Here is a 23465-nt window from a genome sequence, read left to right on the forward strand (position 1 = left end):
GTGTTTCGCGGCCATCCAAAGGACTTGCTTTAGCTTTCTGTGATCTCCAAAATTAAAAGGAGTTACAAGTTGAAGACGTGGTGATCTTGGAAGAAGTACATACTCTAAAGGACGATGGCAGAGATAGCCTGCGTAGCTGGCGGTTTTTATGGGTGGCTCACCAGAAAGCCGGGCACGAGAGTCAAAACGAGTAGCGAAGCCGCGGGGAAATGGGGCGAGGGCAACGAGAAACCGGGATTCGGGGCATTTTTGAGTAGTCCGTACGCTGGCGTACGGACCATTTTCATTGGATGAGATTCTACAAACGTCAATCAAATGTTTTATTAATCTCCCATGGGAAAGTTCTGTTTATACAGCTCTGAGGATTTTATCGCGAAAAGCAAAATGACAGAAGAAGCATTATTTAAGCTTTATCGAACCTTAATATTCGACGACAAACCCTCACTCTCGCAGCATTGAAAGAAGACAGCGAACTTCATCGAGCAGAATATTTGATCCGAAACGTGGGTATAAATTTCGAAAAAAGAGCGCGTATTCTGAAAGGATACCGAGAGCTCTATCATTTCTAAAGAATCGGCAACTGAAGAGATCAATCCACAAGATTTGGATCGAAACCGCGGTCTTGCCTGACCATAGCCTAAAATGCCACAGAATCAACGAACAGCCAAAGGACTCGTAGCAGCCCCTGGCCATAGCAACACAGAAGAATTACCTAATAATTCTATAGCGTAATCAAAGCACAGGAGGACAATACTAAGCTCCCCCGCCCGCAACACAAGCTTCACAGTTACAGAGCGGAGCGGAGCGATAACAAAAACACAGCCTTGACTACAGCGGCCTTTAGCCCTCAATTTAACGCATTGCATAGCTTTCAAAGAAGCTAGAGAAAGGATCAAGAGAAAAACAACCGTGACAATTAAAAACACAACATCTTGCCACAAAAGCAAATAGCCGGGCCCGGCAATACAAAGGTCGCAAGATAATGATAACTACATGTACACGGTTAAAATCCTATCCCTACAATTTTAAAATGAGAGGCTGTACTGTCACCGCTGGCAAGAGCACAATGTGCAGTTATCATTGACACTTGTTGTAGAACTGGAAAGCTTTTCTCCCTTGACAGGCTTTTTCGGAGTGTCGGCCTTTGCAGCCATCGAAAAAAACACATCGAATTTCCAGGATATGTTTTGATAGCCAGCCGAGAAGGTTTCATTTTACCATCTGCCATCTGATTGGTTGGGCTAATTGGATATCGACAGGTCGTAAAATATGTAAATTTTGGGGGCGGCAAACGAAAATGACTGGAATCCGGGCAGGCGGTTCCTCGCGGCGAAGCCGCTCGTTGACGCGGCTTCACCGCGACTGTCGCTGTTCTCTCCCCATTTCACCCGCAGCTCCACCACTCGTTTTAGCCTGGCTTTCCCACCCACCAAAACCGCCAGCTACGCAGGCTATGGCAGAGATGGCACTGGTATGGGTATAACCTCGTCCTAGAGACGGCAGCACTAAAATCTTGGATTCCGGAATCCGGAACCGGGATTGGAACCGGAAATAAGTTTCTTAGAACGAAGAGAGAAATATTTAATGGTGAAATAAGAAAAGCTTAAATCACTCGTTGGCACAAAACGCTGTTTATAAAGGACCCAATTCTTTGGGACAGAGGGAGAGAACGTGAGAGCCTGACAAGGTACATAATGCTTTAGGCGGTACAGATAGCGGACTCTCCAATAAATTAAGAAGCGAGAAAGTGTGCGATGATGCGCAGCAATACACGTTGTCTCTTATAAGACATTGCGTCCTTTATGAACAGCGTTTTCTTTTATGCCAACCAGGGATTGAAGTTTTTTACTCCTTATTTTTTACCTCAAGTCTTTTACTAGCGACGCATAACCAGACAAACAATAAATGTTTTCCCAAGTTCGTCCAGACGGATAATGCGTCCTCCTCTGGTATAAAAAAAGGCCAACTGCTCACTTTGACAGACTTTGTTTACGCAATAAACAGGGAGAAAAAGACGGGAAAAACTACAAGACCGCTGTACTCTGGGTATAATTTGACTTTTTCTGGGAGAAATTAAGCGGCAGGTTGTCTTTAATTCAAATGAAATTTTCCTGAATAATGACATGAATATTCAGTGAATATGGGGCGCTTTCCATTCAGTCAAAATTTCCGAGATTTTCGGTCAGAAATCCAATGTAATGGGAAAAGTTCTGGAAAGAATTTCCGAAAATTTAGGACTACCTTTTGAGCTTACCCTTCTTTCCGGAATTTCCGGAATTAGCGAATTTTCTGTGTTCCATTCGCGATGAGTGTTGGATTTAGTCTCCCCGGCCGAGCGCGAACGTCACGTGAGCCGAAAGAGCCGCAAACAAAATGACTACGGAAGTGTATCAATCCCGGGTATCAATGTTCCGCTTGTGGTTTTTTGTCTGAAATTTTCGACGTTTTCTGCTTCTCCGGCAGAATCGTAGGCCGCCCAGATGTGTTCCCAGTTGGAATGCGTCCGGTGTGCATGATCTCCTGAGCCAACAACTCGCATGTTTGTCGAGTCATGCGGAAATGACTTTTAAATTCCTCCGACAAATAAGCAGAGATCGTAGCTTCGAAATATCCGTTTACACGATTTAAAATTCTCCGCATAAAAGAGGAAACTGCCACCAGAAGGATTAAATCGTCTTCACTGTAGATAACAGAATAGTTTAACTCGGCATCATCTTCCTCTAACGCCGCGAAAACATTCAAAAAGTCTACCATTTTCAAATAGCCCAGCATCCCTCGTGTGCCTCCTCACGTGATTCACAAGTTTAGGGACCCGTTTCATTTGAACAGCAAAAATTTCGAAATCTTGAACCGGTTTTTTATGTTGAAGGGAAAGCGCCCATGGTTTCTTCAATCAAATGACAGCTGGCCAAAAATAACGCTGCTTCGCCCTAGCAACTTGACGCGCGCATTTATAATTACGCTACGTCATAAAGGTAACTGTACTCGGAGTTTTCGGGAAACGTTTGGAAAAGCTACTCAGTGGTTGAAAACGTGATATTTAAAAAGGGACAAGCAAGAAGCGAAAAAAGGTGGCATCTGGCCGTCCGTCAGGTAAGAAAACACGCACTTTTAGTGGTAATATCGTTAAGGCTTCCCAACTTTCGCTATGATTAATTTTGCATTTTTTTTTTTTAAATCGCCCGTTCCCAATATATCGCTGCCATCTTCACTGTTTAACTATTTTCCGGATATTTTGGAGACGAGAATTCCGAAACGACTGTTCCCGTGGCGTTAAATTTTTGAAATTATGAAGTAAGCCAGTGCGTTCATGATTTGTTTCCTGATAAAACCAAAAGAACTAAACCAACGAAACTTTTTTTTTGGCTTCCTGTCAATAAATAATATGACAGTTCCACCATCTTTTAAGATGAAGTGGGTGTAAGAACGTTAAAAGATGTAGTTTACAGAGTGGTACACAATTATGGGAAGGTACAAACAGTGTTTAGTTGTATTAAGTTGTTTATTTTTTACGCCTGCTATGGTTACGCTAGAGGTTAAAAAAATCCTTTTATTACGTCATTCCAAGAATTCTTAGAACTTATTTAGAAGAGCCGCGCGCATCGAACTCCAAATGTCATTTAGATTGACGTCATAACGGAGATTTACTCGGAGTTTTCAGAAATTGTTGATGAAACAAACGCAGTGAACAAACATAGTGTAAAGCCCACTGTGTTCTACAATCTTGGAACACTTTCAAAGCTTAAGCTTACAAAATTATTAAAAACCCAGTTCTTCTAAGAATAAAAAAAGTTCTAAGAGCTTAAAAGAGCTTAGAGAAACGCACACCAGTATCGATATTTCATAGAAACCTTACTATCTTTGATATCGAACACATCGTATCGATATTGCTTTACACTGATATCGTGTACTTAGTATCAAAAAGAAATTTTTGAAGCCGGTCCATTGTGGCACCCAATAAGCACTAAAATCTGCTTTCATTTTAGGTCGAAGAAATCGAAGCAATGTATTTGATATGACGAAGAAGTTCAGTTATATTCAAGAAGAAAACGAAGTAAGTACATTGTGATATTATAATATTGGAAAGCAATCTAACATGTAAGAGCGCTAGCAATGAATGCGATGTTTAAGGAAATTCCATTTGAAGTGTTTGAAGAAAGAAATGTGAGACTGAAATACTCAAAGAGATTCAGAAATTCAGAATTCAGAAATTCTTCATATCTACTAAAAAGAGATAACAAGGCTCATTATTCTTTGCGAAATTTTGGAGACAGCTCTTGTGCTCAGTTACATGAACTATGGCAAATCATACTAAATAAACAAATAAATAAATAAATAAATAAATAAATAAATAAATAAATAAAGAGAGAACCCATATTGTAAGCAACTCCGAGTCTGGGGACTGAAGTAACTAAGGGGTTTCGAGTCAGTCTCCAGCTTTTTATGTTTGTGAAGTATAGTTGAAATCAGAAATAAACATGGAGGTGTAACGGTATGAAATTATAGGTGAAATATAAGTCTAATTAGTATAGTACAGTATAGTATAGTATAGTATAGTATGGTATGGTATGGTATGGTATGGTATGATATGGTATGGTATGGTATGGTATGGTATGGTATGGTATGGTATGGTATGGTATGGTGTGGTGTGGTATGGTATGGTATGGTATGGTATGGTATGGTATGGTATGGTATGGTATGGTATGGTATGGTATGGTGTGGTATGGTATGGTGTGGTATGGTATGCTATGGTGTGGTATGGTATGGTATGGTATGGTATGGTATGGTATGGTATGGTATGGTATGGTATGGTATGGTGTGGTATGGTATGGTGTGGTATGGTATGCTATGGTGTGGTATGGTATGGTATGGTATGGTATGGTATGGTATGGTATGGTATGGTATTGTATGGTATGGTATGGTATGGTATGGTATGGTATGGTATTGTATGGTATTGTATGGTATGGTATAGTATAGTGTACTGTTTATTTATTGATTTTCTGTTCTTTTCTCGTTTTTGCGATAAAATAAATGACGAAACAGCGAAAAAGTCGACCGCCGTTTCGATATTATCAAGGCACCATAGTCAAGCTTAAAAATCAGAAATGTCGCGCGCCTTTTTCGCTGATTTCCACCATCAATTGTATGACATCAATGTTATTGTTTTTCTTTTTGTTTTAGAAACTGCAAGAAAAATTGAGGACAAAAGAAGAACATCTTAAAATGGTGACAAGGGAAACTGAGTAAGCGATTGTAGTTTTAATACATTTTAAATAAAAGTACAATACGATTTTTATATATTCGTCCAACGGACTACGTACTAGCAAGGTGCAAACGACAAATGCACCTCTTTGCTTCCACAAAGTGTTCCCAATTAATTTGTACCTTTAGCGCTTGCCACCTCGCGCCGCTATACCAACCAACAGAAATAAAAAAATTTAATGCGCAAATTGACCTACGCAATTGAACCTTCGCGTATACTTATCAGGCCGATTAAGTGTAATTTGCCCTTGTTCGGTAAGCAGGTTCAAAATACAAAATTCTGAGCTCGTTTGTTTTAGTTTAGGAGGGGAGAAGAGGCCGACTGGATAATTCACTCAGGAGCGCAATAACAAAACAGAATTATTTTCCAATGTTTTTTTCAAGCTTTTCAAAACTATAAAAATTCCAAAAATTCTTGAAGAGCAGAAGTGATCATGCAGCCCTGTTAAATAAATAAATAAATAAATAAATAAATAAATAAATAAATAAATAAATAAATAAATTCATTACACCCATTTTGAAATCACTGGTGAACCTTGCAATCTGATTGGCTCTCATGATCAACAGTGCGATTTATTCCCAAATCGCACTATTTTTTGCTTTAAATCGCATACTTTTTTAACCCATCAAAACGAAAATAAAACCAGGTTTCTTCAAGTGGATAAATAAATGTTAATATTGACAAAAAAAACCGTGAGATTTAAACATGGGTGTAATAACTTGAAATTGGTAATTGAACTTCGTGTTGTGCAATTTTGGTCTGAAATCAAACTTGTGATTTCAAATCGAACTCGCCCTCGTTCGATTTTGAAATCACGCGTATGATTTCAGACCAAATTGCACTCCACTCAGTTCAATTACCATTATAAATTGAGAAAAAAAAATCAACGATAAAAAACTTCGAAGGTCGTTTCATCAACACCCTGTCATCATTTTCAATTGTTTTTCTAAAACCTCCGTTAGCAGAAATAAATAAATAAACAAAAAAGGGCGTAGACAAATAAAGATAAACGATAAAAACGAACAACGTTTCGGGGTCGTCATAACGCCATTATCAAGTTCGAAGTGATAGAAATAATTGAAGTCAATGTCAGAAATAGTTCACCAAAAAATTATTTCTATCACTTCGAACTTGATAATGGCGTCATGACGAACCCGAAACGTTGTTCGTTTTTATCGTTTATCTTTACTTGTCTATGTATAACCAAACCTTTGCTTATAAAAAAAGGGCGTGGGATCTAAATTGTGAACGTACCAGTATAGCGCGCGCGCTACAACTAGTAGCGTAATCATTTAACGGTATTGTAAAATGAAAATCCAAATGATAACGAACTATTGTAACTGAAGATGACATAAGAATGTCGAAACATGTTTTACAAACTTAAACTTGTTGTACGTTTTTCAAACAAGGCTGTTTCTTTGCTGTCAGATTCCCGACCGTTTGGAATAAAAACAAAGAAAATTATCTGCTATCAGTGTTTGCTTACTCGACGAACAGAATAGAAAGCAGCTGCAACTAGCATTTAAAATACTTGTTGCTTTTTCGTTTTGCTACAGTATGCAATACAAGCAGTTGACTGAAGCCAGGAAACGAATGCAGACCGCAAAGGAGAAGGCTCAGGTTTGTGATTTATTGCAATAAGAGTCTTTGTTTTTCCTATTTAAAGGGACCCTGTCACGGAGATTTTGCTGTATTTTGATCTGAGCTTCTCAAAAGTTTAACATAGAACCTTTTCTCTGACATGAAATATTTCGCAGAGCACCGGGAGAAAAATATTAACTGATTTCTCCAATGAAGAATAAACTATAAATAAGGTTTTAGCAATGTGTCCAAAATACACAGGAAGAACTGTAGCCATTTACATTCAAGCCATCCGTAGCAAAAGATAGTAAATACCAGCTCAAGTATACTCGTAAAGTTATTTTAACATTTCGATCGATTTCACTACCCAAAGATACACTAAATATTGATGACATTGCCCCTTTAAAATAAATAAATAAATAAATAAATAAACAAATAAATAAATAAATAACTCAAACGAGGATTAGGAGAAAGACCTATGTGAGTTGGGTAACCTGGGCGTTAGAGGGGAGGGGGGGGGGAGGGTTTTAAAACTAGGAGATGTAAAGTAAAAAGCAAGGAAACAAAATAATTATTTTACTACCAGTGTTTGCCTACTCTACGAACAGAATAGGGAGCATCCGCCGTTATGGATGATGCCTACTTTTGTTACCGCGTATACGTTCTGCGCCTCTCGAGAAACTCGAGTTTCCTATGGGTGGTGCCTAAATATTAAAGCTTCAATTTTGAAATAATACGCCATACATTGCTTTGTATTTTACTGTTTTTTAGAATAATTGTTTGTTAATTATCTCTAAAAAATGAGTGGCTACCCCCAATTTTCTTTTTGGATACCAAGGGCACTCGCTAAGTTCGTTAGCCTTCAAGTTTCAATCCTATTTGGCTTGAGGCACTAATTAAAAGTTTTATTGCACTGGGGCAATAATTTATGACAAAACTAGACAATTGTTATTATTTTTTTTTGTTTCTGTTGACAGACAAACATTATTGAGTTTTGAAATGACATCAAATTCGCGTGATACTTCCCCTTCAAATATCCTTGTTTGAAATCTCGCTAAAGCGTGCAGCCTAAGCTCTGTCCTTTGCACTTGTAGTGTTTCTCTTGGCCTCGGGCAGGAACAACCTACAGCTGCAAAAGACAAGGACTTTAGATACAGATGATAATAAATGGGAAAAAGGTGGAAACAGGTTAAAACGTGGGAAATTAGAAATTAGGAGATGTAAAATGGGCGAAAAGGTAAAGTGGAGAGAGAACGGCTGGTTGGACAAGGGTGGGAACAGGGGGAAGAGAAAGAACATGTGAGATGGAATTCAGTAAATTTCAGTAATGTCTAAGCAACAATCGTGGATGATAATCCTGCTGGTAATTACGTTGGATCAACTGTTGATCTGATCAGCTTAACAAATAGAAACGATAAGAGAAGATGAGACCGAAACAACGTACGTTTTAAAGAGTACTGTATTTCGGCTGGCCAAACCAGGTATCTGAAGAAGGCTGGTTTGGCCAGCCGAAATATATTACACTTTGAAACGTAATTGTACCTCTCTGCTTCTCTTATCATTAGAAAATTTCCGTACATTTGCACATTGCATGTGGGAACTCCACACATTATCACTATAGAGTCCTTTTTTGTAAAACTGCGTCGATCTGTAATCTCTCAACAGGATGACTTAAGACTGCTCCAAGATAAAAACACTGATTTAAACAGGTGAGAGTTTGCTGTAATAACAAAACAAAACTAAAAAATAATATGGCGGTAACTTAGAGAGAGAGATAACAGGACGGGACTAGTTATGGTGTGTTATTTTCCTTTAAAAAAATGTAAAGTGTCATTGTATTACTTTGTGTTTCTTTCTAGTACACTTCATTGGCTTGAAAGTGAAGAAAACACTGTTGATCAGAAAGAGGTAATTTCCTTAGCTTTTAACAACAGATCTGAAGGCCCTTTTCTGCCTCTCGAAAAACCAAACTCTCTTGTAATTTAACACGATACAAAACTATTTTTTTCTTATCACAACCGTCACCATTACCGACAGCCATCTCAGCCTATTAATCGTGATCATCATCCATCGTCATCATCATCATCATCATCATCATCATCATCATCGTCGTCGTCGTCGTCATCATCATCATCATCATCGTCAACACCTCCATCATCAGCGTTCAAAGTTATACCATGAAGGTTTGAGATTTAACAGAACTCAGTACACAACTAATAACTCTTACTTTATTGCAGAAGGAACAGGAGCTAAAGAGGTATGTATGTTACATTAGTTCCATTAGCTCTAGAAGTTTAGAATCGCAAACTGAAAATATTATGTTGTGTGGATTTTATTAACCTGAGCAACACGGAAAATAAATTTTAACTAAACTCAACTCCGTCTTCTCTACTTTATTTATACATGGTATTTTTAGGCAGAACTATAAATTATTTTGTTACTTTTATTACTTTGTGACAAACGTCAGCTCAGCGTGCATTTTCGAATGATTGCAGAAAAGCTATAACAAAATTTGCAAGCGTTGCGAAATGTTTATTTCAATAGTACAGTTAAAATTAAAAGGCACTTTATTGAAGGGAGGGGTTCACATTTCAGCGCATGTACATGAATCTAAATGCTTTTTTCTATTTCTTCTCAACTTTATGGCCTTAAAAATCCCACTCACATGTACTTCAGTAATCACATTCTATAATTAGTCCAAGCAAAATGACTGATGACCAAAATTCACAGAAAATGCTAGTGGATTGTACTCATATTGTCGATATTGAATTTAGCGTTGACCCGTAAGATTCATTCGATGGTTGATGTCTTTACAGTTATTTGCATGCAAAATAACGCAATCATATGAAAAAATTACCACCCGAGTGACCTATTCCCTTCCAAATGGTTCATGAACAACGAATTAAATTAAACAGGCTTGGGTCAGAGCGAGCGAAGGCGAAAAAGTATTTTGATTCATGGACATGCACAGAACCGTGAACCTCTCCCTTAAAGGAAGCATTTCTGTTTATCTGCAGTATTCTTGAGCGCTTGAGAAAAGAATTGGAGAAAAAGAAGAAAGAGGTAAGGATGATCTCATTTACACTTAAATGTGCTGTTTAGTTTTTAAGTTTCTTTCTCATAATCGACCTATCGTGAATAACGTCCAATTCAAAAAATCAAGGGACAGCTTAGCCAGTTTTACCAAAGCCTCTTAACTCATGATATATCCTGGCCTACCTAGGGTAGACCAGGAAATATCTTGAGTTAAGAGGCCTATTTGTTTCTGAGTTTTGCAAAGAGGAGTATCTAAATATTTCCAAAAAAAAGTGATGGTAATTTTAATATCCCCCCCCCCCCCCCAAAAAAAAAAAAGTGATGGGAATTTATCTACAAACAAATGTTACCTGTTTGGAGAAAGATTTCATTCGGAGGCTAACAATTAAGAAAAACTTTACAACCCTGAGGAAAAGATAGTGACCACACACAATTGCATTCAATGTTAAATCAAAACCTTTTATGTGCAGGGATGTTGAAAGTTTGATCAAACAATAGGAATTCTTTTTAGAATATTCTTCCAGTTGTTTGTTCAAATATTCAGCAAGAAAGAAGTCGTATTAACGCTCATTTGCAAAGAGCCAATACAAACATATTTCCAAAAATAAAGATGGGGCATTTATTTACAGACAGATGTTACCAATTCGGACAAAGATTCATTCGGAGGGGTAACGATTGTGACTAGTTGGAAAAACTGAACAACTTAGGGGAAAAGATAGTGACCACGCACGCATACTAAAATACGAAAAATAGTCAAGCGAAATATTTTATCTGCAGGCCTGTTGAAAGTTTGATGAAACAGTTAGAAGAAGGTTCTTAGATTTTTCTTCTATAGTACTTTCACCAAACTTTCAGCAAGTAATGAAGTATCGCGAAAATTTGATGTCATTTCAAAACCCAATAATGTTTGTCTGACAACAGAAACAAAAGAACAATAACAATTGTCTAGTTTTGTTATAAATTATCACCCCAGTGCAATAAAGCTGTCGATTAGTACCCCTGGTCAGAGACAGAGTTGGTCGGAATGGATTGAAACTTGAAAAATGTTAGGCTGATGTTTTTCAAGTTTTCGTATTTTTGTTTCCAAAATGCGCTAGAACAGATCACGAGTTGTTCCTCTTAAGAATTGAGTTGATTTCTTTCCTCTCGTCATTCTGGAATTATTTGGGAGCAGTTTGAAGGTCTTATTTTATCATTTTTAACTAAAGATACCAAAACCCCATGATACTTCTCCTTTAAAGATGGTCTCGTTTACGCTAAAAATTACATTTATAATTTTATTATATTTTGCCTTCATTGCTCAACCGGGTACACAAAGTGATGATATATGGGCGCTTTGGCCAGCCAAGCCACCGTGCCATTGGGTTGTGTTTTACAACACTCGTTTCAAAATCGTTCTGAAGCCAATATTCTGACTCATGCGTCTTATTTTCAATTACAGAGAGACAAGCTTAAGACCTCTGCAGATGACTTGAATCAGACTTTCCAGGTTTGTTGAATTATTTTAAACTGATTTTAAAGTTTTCGCTCTCTTTTGCCCCAAAGTAATAGTGTTTCTTGATTTAAAGACACGAATCTGAACTTCCTTGTCAAGTTTGAGGGGAAAATCATCTTTGGGTCAATTGTGTCTTACAGCGTTCTGCAATGGGAACAAAAAAAGGCTTTTTATTCCAAATATAGTGGCTTAATTTTTGAGGTATATATTTCCTCCTCGACAAAAATCCTTCACTGCAATACTGCTGTCTGATAATGTACCGTCAGTACTTCCCATACTTTTTTTTTCTTCTTTCTTTGTTTTTAATTATTATTTTGTTCGTTCAACAGACCGAGTTAGAAACCAAAACTCAACTGGAAAGGTGAGCATATTGAACTGCAGTAATAGATTCTGGTTAGTTTTAAATCTCGAATTTACTTTAAAAGTGGATCCAAAGGTCGACGCAAACTAAAGTATGACTAACTAGTTCAAGATGTATTGTTATATACCTGGACTCTCGCTCAACACAACGAGCACTGTGATTGGTTGATTCTTGATCACGTGCCCCTGATCAACTACAAATGTATTCCGACCGGGATACAGTTTCGCAGTTGTTGCCCCCTTAGTTGATTGATTGTTTGTTTGTTTGTTTGTTTGTTTTGCTGTGATTGCTGAAGGGGAAGTCTAAATATATAACAAAGTACTTAATGTATGGTCCCTCAGTTGATTTTGTTTTCCCTCGCGTCCTCAGGACTCTCGGGGAAACAAGACTAAATGTTTCTCTCGGGACCATACATTAAGTGTACAATGTTCATCTTGTCGTGCGCAAGAAAAAAGATTAAAATGAAGTCTCCGACTTAATCGAACGCATGATCGTTCCTTTCCTTCGATTCAGCCATAACACGAACTCTTGAAAACGTATTGGTCCGAGTAATCAGCGAATGGAAACTTTTAAAAACGATTGCTTTAGTGATATTGAAAATTGCCACTAAGTTGCAGCTATCGTTGGACTGAAGGATTGCTTAAATTGTTGTTGTACTTATTTGTTTCTTTTTGCGGAGGTGTGGGCTGGGGTGAGGTAGGGGAGGGGGGGGGGGGGTTGGGTTCATATCAACACGCTAGACGATCTCAAAACATATAAAGTTCTCAAGATCTAAAACAATTTTCGCTAGCGTAAAAAGCATTTCCTGAAGGAACAGGAAACGCATCTCAAAAATGTTTTCTGGATACAGAACTTTTGTCCAGTTTCGAACGAAAAAGAAAGCTCTTATAAAACGAGTACTTTTGATTTGTAAAAGTGTGAACAGGGCATTTGTATTTCCTTCGTATTTTGCTCTCCATTTTTCTTTTGTTTCTTAAGATTGCCTAACTAACGATTTTCCAACTACCATGTCTAAAACACTTTACCAATTACTTTTCTTTCTTTTCTCTGTAGTCAAATAAAACAAATGAAAAGCGACATTAAGGAATATAAACAACAGGTGGGTTTATACAAACTTTGTCAGCAATAAGCACTTTTAACAAACAAATAACGTGAGCCACATCCCCAGAATTACCTTTTAATACAAGTCGCCTTTTACTGCCTGAAAACATTCAAAATTAGCTTACCTCAGTTTCAAATTTCCTTGCGGCAACCAGTCATTCACTTTTTTGTATTTTAATTTAATTGTTTTAGCATAAAAAGTATTATTAAACTTAAACTTAAATATGAAGAGGGAAAATGTTTTAAATCAAGGCATCCACCCATTGCTATATATTATTTTACTAAAAACCGGATCATTGTATAATGCAATTTTAAGGATTTGACTGGCTAAGTGGCCATGGTATATGTGCCATTGTATCATGACCGAGAAATAGCGGGCATTTTTAATGCTCGCTATTTCTCGGATTTTCCTTTCCTTTTTTCTTTGTTCTTGCAAAGCGAAATCCGGAAGATATATCAATATTTCTTGATTGTTTTTAATAAAATAATTATTCCACTAAAGCTTGTTGGATGTGAGATGATTATAGCAGATTCGGCTTCGCGCCTAGTTAGCTATCTGTCATCTCATATCCAACGCGCGCTCGTGGAATAATTGTTAAATATCCATTAATGGTAAACTGATGGACGGAAGGATGGACGAATGGATGGCTTGATTGATTGATTTTTTAATGAATGACTGATTGTTTGATTGATTGATTGATTGATTGATTGATTGATTGATTGATTGATTGATTGATTGATTGATTGATTGATTGATTGGTTGGTTAAGTGGATGGTTTTACCTTATTTTATTTCGTTCCATTCAGCTGTCCAAAGGAGAAGAGTCCGAAGCAGACTATGAAGATGTGAAAGCAAAGTGAGCGTAAATTTCTGTACAATCGCCTAGATATATTTAGAATACCTAGACCTAAAAACCTGCGAGGCGCTAGTTGGAGAGATTAGCGCAAAGCATCCGAAAATATGCGAATAACGGTGACATATCAGGTTTTAGTTTCATTCATAATTTCAGTTTTTTTCCCTTGCCATTATCATCGTTACAAGATAAATATATATTAAAATATAAAAGATAAATAAATAACAAAAGAGAGAGAAACATACGGCGAGGATGCCCATAGCTTATACGAGCTATAGCTTTTCCGTCAATCCTGTTTCTGCTTTATAATTTGTAAATAACTTAATTTAATTTAATTTGATTTATTTTGTAATTGTAGTTGTAATTTAACAGGGAAGAGCCACCCAGTGGATCTGTTAATAAACCATTATTATTATTATTATTATTATTATTATTATTATTATTATTATTATTATTATTATTATTATTATTATTATTAGGCTCCTCAAAAAATTAAAACTTTGAAATCAGGATTTTAGGCGAAGCTTATTTAACAGGAGACAACAATGAGGCCGCTTACAAATACGGCAAAAGTTCTAGAAGACCCCTTAAAACGAAATACAAAACCATTACGGATGCTATTTGTTACTGGCCAAGAAATGCACTGTTATTTTTTTTCTTGGAATCATTCTAAGGGCACTGTGGGTTAAACAAATATAGCGGTTAACGGTACCGATACCGTCAATGGTTTTGCTGCTTGTTTGAGATCCGCGTTTTGAATTTTATTGTTTACTGGACAATAGTCTTGAGTAATTGCTCTATTTTCGTGTAGGGAACTAGAGGATTTAAAGAGCGAACTTCAGAAAGAACAAGAACAGGTTGGTGTAAATCACCTCTAACATTACAATGACTTTTACTGGACAGGTGTGCCCCGTAAACAAAAACGATGCCAAAAACGTTCCAAAAGTTTTGAAAACGTTTTCATGTTAAAAGAAAAGTGTGTTCAATTATTCTTGAGCGAGGGGAAAAAAAGAAAACACTTGGCTTGTTAAGGCAAACTAGCGGCTTTCTGCCACGGGACGGATGTTTGACCCACTAAAATGAAACGAGACCGCTCATAGCAAAATATATTATTTACTAGGTTTATATGCATAATATTTCCTGTCCTGCAGATTGCTTGGATTACTGTTCTTAAAAACGCCAAGTGTGGTGATAACTAGCTAGACATGAGTACAAACATTACAATGAAATTTAGCTTTAATGTTGAATAATAGAAAATAAATGCTTGGTTAAAGTGATTCGGTGAAGAAACGTTCACATTATTTCGTTAAATGACTTTTCGTGTTTGTCTTAGGCGATTGCGGCCTTGGATGAGGACAAGAGGAGAGTGGAGGTACTATGGTTACACTAGCTGTTGTATAAACCAGAGCTAAGGCTTAAGAAAAAGCATATGATATACCTATCTCGACGATTTTGCGATTGCTGGATTGAAGTTAATAGAAAGAAGAACAGAAACAAAAAAACAAACAAATATACATACAAAGCATTCCCAAAACAAGTAAACAATCTACAAAATAAACCCGTGAGTTCCTAAACAACGTCATATTCCCGCTTGTTTTCATTGGGTGTGTCTCAGTTTTGCTTTACTGTCATTTTCATAACAAAGAGTAGTACGCGACAGCCGTTATGTGGCTTGTCACGCCATGTTGCTTTTGTGGAGCAGCGTTGTGTGACAAGCCAAATAACGACTGCCTGGCAATTTGCAAGAACTAAATCCAAAATAACCAACGGTGACTTAGCCCCCCCCCCCCCCTCCCCCACCTCTCCTAACGCCAGTTACTTGTAATCACTTGCAACTCTGACTTGTTATTATCCAAATTAAGATTTTGCACAAAAAAAAAAAGAAAAAAAAAAGAAAAAGAAAACAAGATTTGTTTATGCCCGTTCCAATCAGTTTAAATCGCAGTGTGTACCTTCCTTCCATGCCATTTATCCTAAAACCAGGAACTATAAATAAACAAATCAACCCATTGCGTTGCCGATCATATCCTCTCCCCCTATATTTACCATTTGGAGTGTTCAAGTAGAACCATCTCACAAATTCCTTGTTGTTCAACTTTAAAACGTTGTTGTTTTTTTGTCTGCCACACAAAATTAAGCTCACATGAAAACTTTGTTACATGATTTGAAGATCATTCTAAACAATGTTATTTTTTTCTACATCCTGCATGTAGGAACTCAGAGAGCAATTGAAAAGGTAAATGAGAGAAAGAAAAAAGTTTAATTCCTCTTTCTTTTTCTATCTCTTCGTGTTAAGTGCAAGATGAACTTAAATATTGTGTTTGTCTTTATAGCGAAATGAGAGACATGTCAGAAAAGATTGACGGCATAGGAAAGGTATTCAAACTATTACATATTTTGTTTTTTTGTTACCTCGACAGCGGTTAGAGGCAACGCGGCATTTTGTTGCCTGGGATCAATTCATACATATACACGTTCCAGGCTCAATAGCGACATTATTCGACGAAGCTACTAAGCTGAAGCTGCTAAGAGGTCTGTCATTCTCGTCTGAGGGGCACAGAGAACAGACGCGGTAGAAAGTTCAAGAAACACGAAATAGTGAACCGTGAGAAAGGAAGAACTGTGAAAGTAATTTAACAAGGGAGAAAATTGAAATAACTCTAGGGTAAATCTCTCTGCGCACAAGAACCACTCTACAAGGAAACCATATCAACAAGTCTTGAAAAGTTTTCTCCTTATGAATAATCTCTTTTTTTATTCTTTTTTTTTGTTTGTTTGTTTCCGCAGTCGTTTGAGGACGAAATTGAGGAGCTTAGAAGGTAACCATAGTAACAAGCTTTCCATAGAATCACAACTTTGCAATCATGTTGAACATTCCTTCGCCAACTGAAAATAATTGTTGAGGATTCGAACCAAATACTATAATGGCTTCATATTATTCATACATTTATACCGACTTTGTTTTTTACAATTTAGAGAGGGCCAAAGGAAAGCCGAGGAATTTGCCGAATGGCGAAAACAGGTCAGAAAGAAAAGAATTGGTGCTGTTTAAACCTTGTCTTTGACTCTAAATGCTATTGAACAAATCTCGTTGCTGTTTAAACCTTGTCTTTGACTCTAAATGCTATTGAACAAATCTCGTTGCTGTTTGGGTCTATTCTTTGACTCTAAATGCTATTGAACAAATCTCGTTGCTGTTTGAGTCTATTCTTTGACTCTAAATGCTATTGAACAAATCTCGTTGCTGTTTGAGTCTATTCTTTGACTCTAAATGCTATTGAACAAATCTCGTTGCTGTTTGAGTCTATTCTTTGACTCTAAATGCTATTGAACAAATCTCGTTGCTGTTTGAGTAGATTCTTTGACTCTAAATGCTATTGAACAAATCTCGTTGCTGTTTGGGTCTATTCTTTGACTCTAAATGCTATTGAACAAATCTCGTTGCTGTTTGAGTCTATTCTTTGACTCTAAATGCTATTGAACAAATCTCGTTGCTGTTCGAAGCTATTCTTTGGCTCTAAATGCTATTAAACAAATCTCGTTGCTGTTTAAACCTTTACTTTGACTCTAAATGCTATTGAACAAATCTTGTTGCTGTTTGAGTAGATTCTTTGACTCTAAATGCTATTGAACAAACCTCGCTGCTGTTTGAGTAGATTCTTTGACTCTAAATGCTATTGAACAAATCTTGTTGCTGTTTGAGTAGATTCTTTGACTCTAAATGCTATTGAACAAACCTCGCTGCTGTTTGAGTAGATTCTTTGACTCTAAATGCTATTGAACAAATCTCGCTGCTGTTTAAACCTTTTCTTTAACTTTAAATGCTATTGAACAAATCTCGTTGATGTTTAAACCACGTCTTTGACTCTAAAATGGTGAGGAAGGCGAGGGGTGAGAGAAGGGGAAGGATAATGTCATATATGCAACCATGGTTTGTTGCATAGGCGAAAGCTCTTTTCCGTTTCCTGAAGTTATTCCTTACCAAAACAAAACCAAAACACCTGAAATAAACACAAAAGCCCTAGCTCCCAAGTGGGGTATAGCTAACCGAATCGGCGAGCCGGGCGAGCGGAGCCGAGCTCGATTTTTGTCTTCGCCCTAGACCCCACTTGGGAGCCTGTTCCCCAGCTAGTCCCTGGTCGTATTAACTCTGTCCTTAATATGTTTTTTTTTTTCGATTACCTTGAACTCGTCATTATGAAACGTGCATGCTTAATTTATGATTACTCCTGGCCTGTCAAGGTCACTAGTCTAACTATAGTGTTTTCTTTTTCAGGCCAACGAGGAACTTGCCAAGAAACGAAAGTAAGTTAAGCCATTTAGAGAATCAAATCTTGTGTGTAAACTATTGCATTAATGATTTATAGTAAAGTTTCGATATAACGCGAGCGCCAATTGGTTGAAACAGGGTACTTGATCAGAATACAGATGTACAGAGCAACGGTGTCACGCCTCAGCCCGTTTGTGAAATGCCTGGACTTCTCTCTCGGATCTTTTTTTTTTTAAATTAACTACTTTTTTTTGCCCAGACGTCTTATATAACCTAAAAAAACGAAAACGAGCTCTTAGCTTCAATGGATATAGACCATCCTCAGTGTAACAGTACAAATAACACGGTGATTGAAAATGAAGTTTCCAAAGAACTGAGTTAACGAGTAAAACACAGATCGACGCAGAAACAGAGATTTTTAAACATGTAAAAATACTAACAATACTACTAACGTCCCTATGATTTTCAAAGGAACCCTTACTCTTACTCGACTACGTCTCGTGTTCCCCCCTACACTTCTTTCGTGCTCTGGCCGCTTCCTGAGAGCTTTGCAAAAGAACAGAGCACAGTTGAGCCTTCTTTATATGTTAAATAATGAGCATCGACCATTTTTTTGGACGCTAGACTAACTGCAGTAAGGTGTAAGTAGTAAATCGGTGTATGAGATAGAAATGTGTTGACTGCAGATGAAAATTGAAACAGAAAGTGGTCTGTTTTCGTAAATTAATAAACAGACAAAGAAACTCTGTAGATTAGAGTACCATGCACATGTCATTAATGCGCATGAGCAAAATATCAACTGCTGGCCAATCACGCAGGATTGGATGTCTGTTTTCTGATTGGTTTGGTGCATCACATTGTAATTTTTGCTATAAAATCAAGATCGTTGTAAAAGCTCTATAGATTACTAGAAGCTTTTCAAAGAGAGGCTTTGTAACTGCTTAGAAACACAACCAAAAACCTCTTGTGACTGAGTGATAATGTTTTGTGTTTTCTTTTTTACAGTGAACTCATCGAACAAAACAAAGCTCTAGCTCGCGTCGAACTTGAAGTGAGTATTGAGAGTACACCCATTCATCCAGAAATATTATAGCTATATACATGGTCAAATAGCGTACGTAAACAGCTAAGAAACTTGTATCATAAATACGAGACGACAGCCCGCACTGCGCAATCTTTGTAGCACATTGTTTGTAAGACTTAAACAAATGTAAATTCTAGGCCAAGTGTAGCGCACTCTTTCTTTAATATTAGTGAGCCTACGCAACAGGAGGGCTGACGGAAGGGGACGGTGATGTATCGTTGTGTGACCAACATGACATCTTAGTACCTTCACATTTTTAGGCGATTTTCGATTAAAACTGGTGTTCTCTCATCTGTGACAACGTAAAAACCACGAGTGGTAGGAATGTTGTAATCTAGAGTCATGAAAACTTGGCCATTACGTTGGTCACACAAGCACAATTTGCCGTCCCACCACATCAGCCTTCCTGTTGCGTAAACGCGCTAATAACTCGATCAAGCCTTCTCGACAATAATTCACAAGAAGATTTCTATTTTCGTAAACCCGTGCTTCTGTGGTTCATTAAAAGATGGAGCATTTTAGGGAGGGCTTACTGAATTTTTAAAAAGGGATTTGCTGAAGCAAAGACATGCAAAAATTACAGAGAGATTTAAGGCTCGACGTTTCGGAGTCATCTTGACTCCATTATCAAGAGAAAAAAATCAGTTTGTGAACGCGGATATTTAGATAGGCTAGAGCTGAAAATTAACATATTAATAGATGGTTAAACAAATACTTTAGCGCGAATTGAATCAGTTTGCACGTTCAGTTCTGGTTTCAGTTTGCGTATGAATAGCATCTCATGAATATGGCAATCAAATTTGCTGGTGCATTTCGCAAGTACGTGAAACCGTTCTAAAAAACGCTTTGGTATCTGGTCATTATTTTGAAGATGGTAGTGTTTGTAAATGGAAGACGACTTTCTTTTGTGTCCGTCTACGCGCTCATGCAGGTGCCCACGCGTATACCCTACATATCCTGCATCGCACAGGTTACATTTAAATTTTTATACTACACATTGTTGGTTGACAATAACAAAACAAAACAAGGGATAACAAGTTTATTTCGCTTCAAGAAGACAAAACAAAGTGCAAAATCTAACATAACAATGTAAAAGTTCATTGACTACCGTATCTAAAACCAATTTTGGAACACAACTGACGCTCCTCTTACTTAACGCTGGGCTAGTACAGTAATGCTTATTGTTGAGAGGGGTTGGGGTGGGCGTTTATTCGAGGGTGGGCGCTTATTAACCTTTTTGGGCTTTCAGGCTGGGCGCTTATTCGAGGGCGGGTGGTTAATCAAATAAATTAGGTATTGTTGTTTGAAACCACATGGAGGGAATTTCAATTCATGTATCTTTACTGAAGTAAGTACCATCAACTTATAACATGTTGTCTTCTCAACAGTTTCCAGCAAGAAAGAATTCCAGGCGATCCAGAAGCTTGGTTAGGATTTTTTGCACTCCGTTCTTTTGTCGTCGCTAAGGAGATGGGTGTCTGATTTTAATATTTGATTGTATATAATGTATATTGCTGCTGTGTAGACCAATGTTTCTACATCAAACTAATGTGGAAAAATGTCTTCTTTTTTAAATGGCTGAAGAAAAAGGCTTTTGGAAGTGTTCAACTGAATAAACATTTCTGCATTTTTGCAGTTTTTAAAGCTTGTACTGGAGTCCAGTATTTTTCATTAAAGCAAATACTTTTAAAAATACATACATGTTTGAGGCTGAATCTATAGTGATCATGAGAAATGTCATTGATTGTCGACGTAACTCTGTGAAGCACTTTTTTTTAATGCTAGGAAAGGAGGAAAGCAGGAAAAGCGTGTCCAGAAAAAAAAATGCCATTTAAATAGGGTAAGGGAGCAAAGGATCACAATGTGTCTTAAGGATCTGGTGGAAAAAAAAAGAAAAACTCGTTCCAGTTGGCTGAGGGGAGGAGAGGGGAAGCGAGGAGAGGGGGGGGGGGGGGGGTGGTGGTTAGGTCATAAACAGACCATCACGCAAACAAAATTAAACATGAAGCAAAGACCAGTTGATGGTTATCATCGGGATCTCCATTTAGAAGTGACCTTTCATGTCACAGGTATTTAGTAAATTAGTAATGTCATTCCCGAATTGCATCATATCAACAAGAGCAAAAAAAGCTCTGATATGACGCAGTACCGACTCTTACGTAGCTTCAATACCGACGATTGAAATTATAATTTTCACGCAAGCCAACTCACGTTTGCACACGTGAAAAAATTGGCCACCAAATTTTCAACTGAGAAGGCAAGTACTTTTCACCGCACCCTTTATAAAGCCTTAACCGTCACAGGAAAGCAATAAAGGCCGGGGAACTTGTAATATTGAATGCTCGCTCAATTATTGTTTGGAACCATATGGAGGACATTTTAATTGACATATTTTTTCCACAGCAAGTAGTATGAACTTATGGCATGATGTTATCTCCTCAGCAGTTTCTAGGAAGACAAAATTCAAGGAAATACAGACGTTTGGTCAGACTTTTATGCAGTGCTATTGTAAAATTTAATGATCAGACTTCTGGGCCTTGTTTTAGATTATTGACTGTACGTCATGTTGGTCTTTTTATAAATAGTACAAATCAAGCATTGCAAGCGGAAGTGACTATTCCAAATTACGTCCAGCACCAGAGCTATCTTTATACCCGTCGCACTCTCCCCCCGCCCCCCACCCCCTCAAGTTTATTCCACTTCAAGCATCATGTGACGCGTATAATTTTAGTTTCTGGCCAAGGACGATAAATGATTGGAACAACTTGCCCGCTGAGATAATCACATCCGATTCACTGAGTCATTTCAAGTCAGCTTTGAGCGCTACTATTATTATTATTATTATTATTATTATTATTATTATTATTATTATTATTATTATTATTATTATCAAAAAATTTAAAATCTTTATTGCAAAACCTCAATCAAAATCTTATTTACAATCAACCTGCTGTTACAGAAAATCCAATTAATTCATCAAACACTAGTCATTTACAAATGCTAAAAAATAGAAGCATCTTAACCTTACATGAAAGAAGAGGAAATAGATGTTATTAATAATAAAAGTTCAAAATTCTATGAGATAAAGAATTCCATACAATGACGGCTAAACCAGTGTCCATAAAAAGCCCTATGTATAAAAGCATATAGACACCAGGGCCGTACATAGCGCGGGGCAGAGGGGGCAGCTGCCCCCGCCAGGAAAACTCAATTTTTTTTTTCTAACATAGTGTTTGAGTTTGCTGAGCTATTTGTTGTAGCTAAACTGCTCCGAAATCACACGAAAATTGACTAATTTGGCTGAAAAAAATATTCCTTCAATGTGAATTCCAAATAGTTATTTTGAAAAATCTTTCGAGGTAAATGCCAGTACGAGTTTTTTTACGAGAATAATGATTTTGTAATTTGAGCTCGGCCTATGGTATAGAATTTGGCGTGTAAGTAAAGACTGACGCCACGCGACTCCCTGGCGCGTGTTTAAGCCTCTTTGAATCTAGCTTACTCGAGTATGTTTTTTCCGAGCTAAATTGGTCTTTAAAGGCCTGCGCTACTCTCAAGTATTTGTAGCGGTTTTGGAGGATTTGATAGAGCCTTTGATTTAACCATCGTTTGTTCAACATCACAGGTCATTCGTGCCTGATGAGTTTTGATGTCCTCTTAATCTGTGTGTTCAACGACGGTGTTTTTGATGCCACATAGGGCATTTCAGCTGGGTTTGGTTTGGCTCATTTAAGTGCGTGATAGTTTTAACTGTCTTTCTTATTGAGATGTGGCAATGTTTGGTTACAGCTAAACAAGGTGTTTATGCCATAATAAATCATGACAATTAAAGACAAACAGCATTAGTGTTTTTCGTCTCCTTTAAAGGTCTTAGAGGGAACTTTCTGTGTATGTGTGTAGGGGTGAAAACAAAAAACGTCCAACTAGGAACCCTGTCTGTATACGGGAGAACCCTGAGAGGGGTGTACGGAGTTTGCCCCCTCAGACAAAAAGTCCTACGTACGGCCCTGGACACGTATTGCAGATATCCACACTAGCAACATTTATTTCACAGTCTAATGATTGCTCAATCTTGCTACGAAACGGCGTTCGTGAACCTCTGACGCATTCATGTACCGATGTTAAGGTTACTGGATACCTTCGCGGGTGTCCTTCGCGAAAAATAATATTTGCGCGCTGTTCTAAATGCAACAACCATAAACTATATATCAGTACAAAGCTAATGAAACGTACTATCCGGTCAAAAATATTTCGCTTTGATTTTTTCTAGCCGTAAGGAGAGTGTCCCAAAAGCCCAAATCGACCAATGTCTCTTTGAGAAAATTTAGCGGGTATGGAATTCGACCGCAGAATCAAAACTACTGCATCATATCAATCACAAGGCATTAATCTTCAAAACTGTGTCGGGCTTTTCCGATATT

General features: G+C 37.5%; 1 protein-coding gene and 1 long non-coding RNA gene across 2 annotated transcripts in view; one reads left to right on the plus strand and one right to left on the minus strand.

Moving 5' to 3' along the window:
• LOC146466326 (uncharacterized) overlaps positions 1-23465 on the minus strand; it is a 58969-nt gene that overhangs the window by 4965 nt on the left and 30539 nt on the right. The gene's annotated exons all lie outside the window — the stretch shown is intronic.
• LOC146466327 (uncharacterized) lies at positions 2996-20815 on the plus strand. The gene is made up of 21 exons (XM_085127522.1): positions 2996-3093; positions 3987-4054; positions 5182-5243; positions 6820-6883; positions 8510-8553; positions 8704-8752; positions 9082-9101; positions 9862-9907; positions 11322-11369; positions 11705-11736; positions 12790-12835; positions 13644-13693; positions 14502-14547; positions 15024-15062; positions 15904-15926; positions 16024-16066; positions 16478-16509; positions 16667-16712; positions 17967-17995; positions 18966-19011; positions 20433-20815. Exons 2-21 carry the CDS (start codon positions 4016-4018, stop codon positions 20508-20510), a joined length of 882 nt encoding a protein of 293 aa, XP_084983648.1. The 5' UTR covers positions 2996-3093; positions 3987-4015; the 3' UTR covers positions 20511-20815.

The sequence above is a fragment of the Pavona decussata genome, unplaced genomic scaffold, assembly GCF_977016875.1.
Source record: "Pavona decussata unplaced genomic scaffold, jaPavDecu1.1 SCAFFOLD_145, whole genome shotgun sequence".
NCBI classification, from domain to species: domain Eukaryota; kingdom Metazoa; phylum Cnidaria; class Anthozoa; order Scleractinia; family Agariciidae; genus Pavona; species Pavona decussata.

Coding starts and splice junctions, on each gene's coding strand:
- LOC146466327 (XM_085127522.1), top strand. CDS start 4,016: ATGACGAAGAAGTTCAGTTATATTCAAGAAGAAAACGAA. Junction 8,554..8,703: donor AAAAACACTGATTTAAACAG/GTGAGAGTTTGC, acceptor GTTTCTTTCTAG/TACACTTCATTGGCTTGAAA. Junction 16,510..16,666: donor GAAATTGAGGAGCTTAGAAG/GTAACCATAGTA, acceptor TTTACAATTTAG/AGAGGGCCAAAGGAAAGCCG.